This window comes from Epinephelus fuscoguttatus, linkage group LG6 (assembly GCF_011397635.1).
Source record: "Epinephelus fuscoguttatus linkage group LG6, E.fuscoguttatus.final_Chr_v1".
NCBI lineage: Eukaryota > Metazoa > Chordata > Actinopteri > Perciformes > Serranidae > Epinephelus > Epinephelus fuscoguttatus.
In genome coordinates, this window is record NC_064757.1 from 47,204,624 (window position 1) to 47,213,327 (window position 8,704).

At 41.5% G+C, this 8,704-nt stretch overlaps 1 protein-coding gene across 1 annotated transcript; it reads right to left on the minus strand.

The window, feature by feature from the left end:
* Nucleotides 1-739: 739 nt before the first annotated feature.
* LOC125889700 (uncharacterized) lies at nucleotides 740-4,222 on the minus strand. The gene is made up of 4 exons (XM_049577744.1): nucleotides 4,069-4,222; nucleotides 1,175-1,581; nucleotides 866-1,063; nucleotides 740-751 (listed from the first exon to the last, which is right to left on the minus strand). Exons 1-4 carry the CDS (start codon nucleotides 4,079-4,081, stop codon nucleotides 740-742), a joined length of 630 nt encoding a protein of 209 aa, XP_049433701.1. The 5' UTR covers nucleotides 4,082-4,222.
* Between the last annotated feature and the right edge of the window lie 4,482 nt (nucleotides 4,223-8,704).

Genomic DNA, 8,704 nt, shown 5'->3' on the forward strand with positions numbered 1-8,704 from the left:
CTTTATCTTGTTTCTGCTTGTAACCTTCATCTTGTTTCTGCCTGTACCCTTCATCTTGTTTCTGCTTGTACCCTTCATCTTGTATCTGCCTCTACTCTTCATCTTGTATCTGCCTGTACCCTTCATCTTGTATGTGCCTGTACCCTTCATCTTGTTTCTTTCTGTATCCTTCATCTTGTTTCTGCCTGTACCCTTCATCTTGTTTCTGCTTGTAACCTTCATCTTGTATCTGCCTGTATCCTTCATCTTGTTTCTGCTTGTATCCTTCATCTTGTTTCTGCTTGTAACCTTCATCTTGTTTCTGCCTGTACCCTTCATCTTGTTTCTGGCTGTAACCTTCATCTTGTTTCTGCCCGTACCCTTCATCTTGTTTCTGCCTGTACCCTTCATCTTGTTTCTGCTTGTAACCTTCATCTTGTATCTGCCTGTATCCTTCATCTTGTTTCTGCTTGTAACCTTCATCTTGTTTCTGGCTGTAACCTTCATCATGTATCTGCCTGTATCCTTCATCTTGTTTCTGCTTGTAACCTTCATCTCGTATCTGTCTGTACTCTTCATCTGGTTTCTGCCTGTACCCTTCATCTGGTTTCTGCCTGTACCCTATACCCAGTGCTGGCTGTATGCTGTATTCCAGGGTACAGGTATCTAGGGTCTTCATGTTGACACCTCAATGTTTGTTTATAAAGCCCTTGTTTTAGGCTCTCCCCACCCTGTCCCTGACTGACAGTCTGTACTGTCCTCACATGGTGAGCTGAAGTCCAGATGAAAAACTCACCAGGATCAGATGGAGACAAACTATCACCTCATCTCATCATCGTCCCCCCTCCCTGTCCCCGCTGGTTCAGAGTGTCTCCAGGTGACGTACCTGGTAGTGTATGAGCATGTAGTAAAAGTCCAGACCAGGTAAGGAGGTCTGGTCGGGGCTGCAGGCCCCACACAGAGCAGCTGGACCTGGGTCAGGTAACAGACTGAGGCTGGCTCTCTGGTCCTCCAGTCTCTGACCCTGACACTCTAGGATCAGGTCTAACAAGGCCTCTGGCTCCTCCTGTTGGCTGCTCCTGCGCTACAGCAACAACACGGGGACCAGGTGTGAGTCGTTACGTCATGTGATCACATTCAACATCACATCACGTTCTGATCTCTAGAGTTCATCTCTCTGACAGGTGACAGTTACCTTATTTCTGGAGGTCATGGTTCTGGTCCTGGGACTCAGGGCGGAGCCAAGGCTCTGACCCCGGGGCCGAGTGGAGCCACCTTCAGCACCAGGACTTGACACAGGAGTCACAAGACCTGCAAGGGGCCTGAGGGGTAAGGTGGAGGCTGAGATCCTGTTGCTGGGTGTGGGGGGACACTGGGAAACAGCACTGGTGTTACTGGTACTGAGGCGTCCTGGTCCCGCCTCCAAACAGCCATTAGTGTGGGGGGGTGGGGAGCCTTTGGATGTCGTCCCCCCAATCCTGCCATTCTGATGACAGGGTGAAGACAGGGAAGGGGCAGGTAAACCTGAGAGCTTCCTGTCAGCCATGATGGAGCTGTGGGCGGGGCTATAATCACTGTTGTCATCAGTGGGAGGAGCTAAATCTGATCAGACAGAGAGTTGTGTCATTTAAAGTAAAATCATTATTAAACTGACGTCAGAGACGACAAACATGTTTCAGCTCTTTAAAGCTGCTCCTCAGTCTGAACATGATGTTAGCATGCTAACGGTAGCTCTGTCCGGTAGTTACACAACAACTTGACCAGATTAAATAATAGGACAGGTAACAGAACAGCTAAAAGGACAGCTAAAAGAACAGCTAACAGAATAGCTAACAGGACAGCTAAAAGAACAGCTAACATGACAGCTAACAGAACAGCTAACAGGACAGCTAACAGGACAGCTAAAAGAACAGCTAACATGACTGCTAACAGAACAGCTAAAAGAACAGCTAACATGACAGCTAACAGAACAGCTAAAAGAACAGCTAACATGACAGCTAACAGGACAGCTAACAGGACAGCTAACAGAACAGCTAACAGGACAGCTAAAAGAACAGCTAACATGACTGCTAACAGAACAGCTAAAAGAACAGCTAACATGACAGCTAACAGAACAGCTAACAGGACAGCTAACATACCCAGGGTATGATATCACTGTTCTGTCACGTCTACATGACACGCTCCTCCTGCGCCTGATGTTCCAACACCTTCTCGTCACATATCTAGGTTGATGGTTGTTGGACCCATCCCCCACCCCACCCACCCTACTCACACTTCTGCCACCTTAACTTCTGTTATTGTCCTGCTATGTTACGCAGTGACCGGCTGTGTGTCATGCTGATGTAAACGGATGGCTTTCTTTGTTGGTGTCTGACGCTACGCGCCACTGACCAAACCATGGATTCTGACGACTTAGTAGTGAGACCAGGCTGGATGTTGACGTGTTTATGTTCATTACATTCTTTGTGTCTTTTCAAAATAAACTTATGTTTTTACAGGAAATAGACAGTTTCTACTCATCAGATCCACAGTGTTTTTCAAAATAAAAACCTCTTATTTATGACTCATCACGCATACTCATCACGTGGGCAAACACCTGTCACACAGTTTTACAATTAGCAATCAGAGCTTGAGCATAAAAGGGCAACAGGTGAGCTTTTCTGTTTTGGAGCAATGGATGCCAACATTGGAAACAGAGGCAGAGCCAGAGCCAGAGGAGTGAGAGTAAGAGGAGGAGGACAGGGAGGACGAGGACGAGGAAGGCCAAGGACCGTAATCTCTGATGAGATCTGAGCCACTTTGGTTGACCATGTGGCAGCGTAGTTTTGTTTTGTTTTTTTACTGTAACTGTATACAGTAAATTCTTCTGTTGTTTTGTATGTAGACCACTGTATGTGCAACTTTGTGTTGGTTGGAATGTGCACTGTGTACATTGTTTTTGGGAAAAATAAAATATATTTGTTACCGTGTACTGGTGTGTTTCTGAGTATAAAAACAATATTCTAAAATATTTTACAACACAATTATGTATGTACTGTCTGTAGTAAGTGTAACACTGAACAAAAAGGCCTAAGTCATTATGATGAATGGAGAAGAAGTGCTTTCCATTCATCATAGTGTTTTACATTGAGCACAGTGTTCAACTGGTTCTTATAAATGTCTATTCATATGATGGTTTGTGTGTGTCATTTGAAAACAAAATACCATTTTGAGAAGAAATAACATTGTTTTGAATGTAAAGTTTCATTTTGCAGGAGAATTGAGGGGTTTTGCCCATTGTGTGTGTGTTTTTTGATTTGTGTGTAGAGTTCTGAGAGTGTGAGACATGCTTTCAGAAAATGTGTGTAAACAATCGAGAAAAACTGTAAACATTGTAGCATGATGTTCATTTTGATTTCAGTTTTATGACTTTATAGACTTCTCTTTCATCCTCGTATTCTTGCTTCTTAAAACATTTTTTTCATCATATCAGAGAGACAAAAAACAATCACAGTTTGTCCTCAGATCAATAAAGTTTTGATGATTCTGATTCTTATGACACTGTTGACAGCAGTGACACACCTCTCACAGCGGTATGATGCGGCCCAGTGGGGTGTCATGTTGTGAGAGTGTCTTTGTGTCTGATGCAGAAGTTACTCACAAAGTGTTCAGTAAGTGATGAGAAACTTTAAAACGTTATGTTTCTGCTCAAAGTGTTAGTGAACCCTGTGGAGATACAAAGGTTCTGATCTGTTCTCACTGAGCTGCAGCAGAAGTAGGTCAACAACACACAATCAGTGTGATCACATCTACAACACAAAGGACACACACACACACACACACATTCAGTGTCAGTGTCATTGCGTTCATTCAGTAACATACGATCTGTCAGCACCACCCGGTGGTCATCAGAGGGAACTACACCGAGACAGATAGACGGAGGAACCCCACAGCTCCGATACCAACTGATTGTGACGTTTGTTTTAGTCCAACTTCAGTTTGAAAGTTTTATTTCAAACACAAAAGTAAAAACGTCGTTCAGACGTTAAAAAGCTGATGAGACAGTCAGAATCATCTTCAGTTTAAATAAAGTTTAAGGTTCAAACTTACTGCACCTCAACATCACAAACTCTTGCTCTTCTTCTTCTTCTTCTTCTTCTTCTTCTTCTTCTTCTTCTTCTCTTCTGTTTCCTGTCAGACTCTTTTTCTTTTCTCTTCTTTCACTTCTTCTCTTCAGCTCGTTTCTGCTCCGACTGAAAATCTCCCATCTACTGCCGCTCCACACACAACACACACTAAATACACACTATACACACCAAACACACAATAACACACAATAAATACACACTAACTACACAATAACACACTAAATACACACTAGACAAACACACACACACACATTGACACAATAGAGGAGAAAGAGAGAGGACAAACTCCCCCTCTGGGCTTACATCGCGTCTCTATGGCAACCACAGAGAGCTTCCAAATCATGTCCCTTCCCCTGTCCAAACACACACACACACACTCACACACACACACACACACACACACACACACACACACACACACACACTTCTTCTCTTCACTGCAGTTGACTGAAAATCTCACACATCTACTGCGCTCCACACACAACACACACTAAATACACACTATACACACCAAACACACAATAACACACAATAAATACACACTAACTACACAATAACACACTAAATACACACTAGACAAACACACACACACACATTGACAGTAATAGAGGAAAAGAGAGAGTGTAACTATATACAGTAAATACAAAGAGTGTAACTATATACAGTAAATATAAAACAGTGTAACTATATACAGTAAATACAAAAGAGTGTAACTATATACAGTAAATACAAAAGAGTGTAACTATATACAGTAAATATAAAACAGTGTAACTATATACAGTAAATACAACTATATACAGTAAATATAAAAGAGTGTAACTATATACAGTAAATACGAAACAGTGTAACTATATACAGTAAATACAAAAGAGTGTAACTATATACAGTAAATGTAAAAGAGTGTAACTATATACAGTAAATACAAAAGAGTGTAACTATATACAGTAAATACAACTATATACAGTAAATATAAAAGAGTGTAACTATATACAGTAAATACGAAACAGTGTAACTATATACAGTAAATACAACTATATACAGTAAATATAAAACAGTGTAACTATATACAGTAAATATAAAAGAGTGTAACTATATACAGTAAATACAACTATATACAGTAAATATAAAAGAGTGTAACTATATACAGTAAATACGAAACAGTGTAACTATATACAGTAAATACAAAAGAGTGTAACTATATACAGTAAATGTAAAAGAGTGTAACTATATACAGTAAATACAAAAGAGTGTAACAATATACAGTAAATATAAACAGTGTAACTATATACAGTAAATATAAAAGAGTGTAACTATATACAGTAAATACAAAAGAGTGTAACTATATACAGTAAATGTAAAAGAGTGTAACTATATACAGTAAATACAAAAGAGTGTAACTATATACAGTAAATACGAAACAGTGTAACTATATACAGTAAATACAAAAGAGTGTAACTATATACAGTAAATGTAAAAGAGTGTAACTATATACAGTAAATACAAAAGAGTGTAACTTTATACAGTAAATACGAAACAGTGTAACTATATACAGTAAATATAAAAGAGTGTAACTATATACAGTAAATACAAAAGAGTGTAACTATATACAGTAAATGTAAAAGAGTGTAACTATATACAGTAAATACAAAAGAGTGTAACTATATACAGTAAATGTAAAAGAGTGTAACTATATACAGTAAATACAAAAGAGTGTAACTTTATACAGTAAATACGAAAGAGTGTAACTATATACAGTAAATATAAAACAGTGTAACTATATACAGTAAATGTAAAAGAGTGTAACTTTATACAGTAAATACGAAAGAGTGTAACTGTGACACATTTTAACGTCACTCAAGTAACGTGTTTACGACATGTTTCCTTCTTAATTTAAACCAAAACACTTTTCTGTCTAAAACCTTACTGACAGTTATGTTTCCTGAACCAAACTGTGACCGCGTGTCCATCATCATCCTCACTGTGACCTCGTCACATGTCCACGTTTGGTCATGAACTTTCCATGTCCACATATGACGTCCAAGGTACCCTGGGTGTGTTGGTTGTTCATGATGTCACACTGTGTCATCCAATCAGGTCTCTGTGTGATGTGTCTCAGCAGCTCGTTGGCCTCATTAGCATAAAGACAACAGGAACAATGACTCCGTCCACCTGATGCTGCTGCTGTCAATCATTCTGACATCATCACTCTGAACACACTGCACAGACGGACAGACAGACAGACAGACAGACGAACAGATAGATAGATAGATAGATAGATAGATAGATAGATAGATAGATAGATAGATAGATAGATAGATAGACAGGAACAAGTGAGAATAACCAGAGAAGAAGAAGAAGAAGAAGGTGATGACTATGAGCAGCTCAGAGATGAAGGAATACCTGTGTCAGCATCATCTTCCTCAGCTGTTGGAGGTGAGACAGTTCTGACTGAATCTTTACAGTTTGTGTTGAGTCTCCGCTGATCAGAGGAACCAACTGGTTATGATCCTGAGTTACATCTGATTATTGATTATTGATCTGTCTGACACATGTCCTGTCAGTCGACTCTGATCTGTTTCACTCTGCTCCTTCTGTCTCATTGAACTGTAAATATCAGAGTCAGTAATGTTCTGTGTCGGAGAACCTTCAGTCTGTTCTCATATTCCTGGTAGATGTGATAAATGTTGCTCTGCTGTGAGGGCTGAAACCAGTGCAGGTTCAGACAGACTCATACAGCATGAGGTTTGTTTTAACAGTCAGACATGATGCTCAGTTCGTTGCCACGGTAACAACACTTCACATAATACGAGTAGACAGAGTGACAGATCTGATGCTGTCAGGTCCTCAGCTGGACTGAGAATCCACTACAGACAGGATGTTAATATTAAACATGAGTCAAACTGCGTTTTACATCACTGACAGAAACAAGTTAAAAATCAACCAATAAAACATGAATCATGAGATTTTATGATGAAACAGATTAAAATGAGTCCAGAGGTTTAAAATAAAGGAAATAAAGACTGGAAATAAAAATCGAATTAAATACAATTAAAACCTTTAGTTTTACTTTAGTTCAGATTTATTCAGATGATCAGAGGATGTTAGTGACTCCAGGACTCTTTCATGTGTTCTCTGTGTCAGAGTCTGTTGACAGGTGTCTTGTACCATCATCCTGACGACCCCGTCAGCTTCCTGCAGAGCTGCCTGATCAGAACCAGACAGCTGGGGGGTCCTGAGGCTGTCACCTGGGACACGTTCATCCAGCCGGACAGACGCCAGCTGAGCCCCACACCCTTTGAACCTGCACCTGAACCCCCAAGAACAGTATCATCTGTTCCTCCAACAACACCTCAAATACCCCCCAAAATAGCCCCTATACCCTCTACACCATCTGTACCCCCCAAAACAACCCCTATACCCTCTACACCATCTGTACCCCCCAAAATAGCCCTAGCCCCTATACCCTCTACACCATCTGTACCCCCCAAAATAGCCCTAGCCCCTATACCCTCTATACCATCTGTACCCCCCAAAATAGCCCTAGCCCCTATACCCTCTACACCATCTGTACCCCCCAAAACAACCCCTATACCCTCTACACCATCTGTACCCCCCAAAATAGCCCTAGCCCCTATACCCTCTATACCATCTGTACCCCCCAAAATAGCCCTAGCCCCTATACCCTCTACACCATCTGTACCCCCCAAAACAACCCCTATACCCTCTACACCATCCCCAATACCTCAAACAACACCCCCAATATCTCTTATAACACCATCAGTACCCTCCAGAACAAAACCTTTCAGCTCTACAACATCCCCAATAACCCAAACAACACCTCAAATAGCCCCTACAACTCCACTACCCCCCACAATAAACCCCATACTCTCTACAACATCACCAGTACCTCAAACAACACCATCAATACCCCGCACAACAGCACCAGTACCCCAAACAACAACAATGGTGTCCTCCATCATCAAAACAACACCACCTGGAACCTCCCCAACAGCTCCTGAACCCAGATTCCTCCCTGTACCTCCACCTGGACCTGCAGTGACCCCGTCTGTCCACAGTGTGAGGAAGGATGAAGGAGACACAAAGACCTTCATCACAGTTGGTAAGAGACTGAAGAATGATTGGTGAGTTTGAATTTTAGCTGGAGTTCATTTCCCAAAAAGTTCAGTTCCTAAGAAGTTCAGTTCCCAAGGACCTCGGTTCCGAAGGAGTTCAGTTTCTAAGGAGTTCTGTGTCCAAAAAGTTCAGTTCCCAAGGAGTTCAGTTCCTAAGATGTTCAGTTTCCAAGAAGTTCAGTTGCCAAGGGGTTCAGTTCCCAAGGAGTTTAGTTGGCTCAGGTTGAACTTCAGGTGTGTGATTTTGCAGTGGGAGATATGAAGTTCTTAAATCAGAGTCTCAGAGTTTGGATGTGAGTCTTCTAACTGTTCCTCCTCTCAGGTCCTCCTTCTGGTCCTCCTCCTCCTCGAGTCCAGTCTCAGGTCTCCATCGACTCAGACTCTGACATGACAGAAACGCGTCTGGACTCCTGCAGGAAGTAAGCATCCCACCTCCTCAGAGGCCACGCCCCTCATCATCTTCAT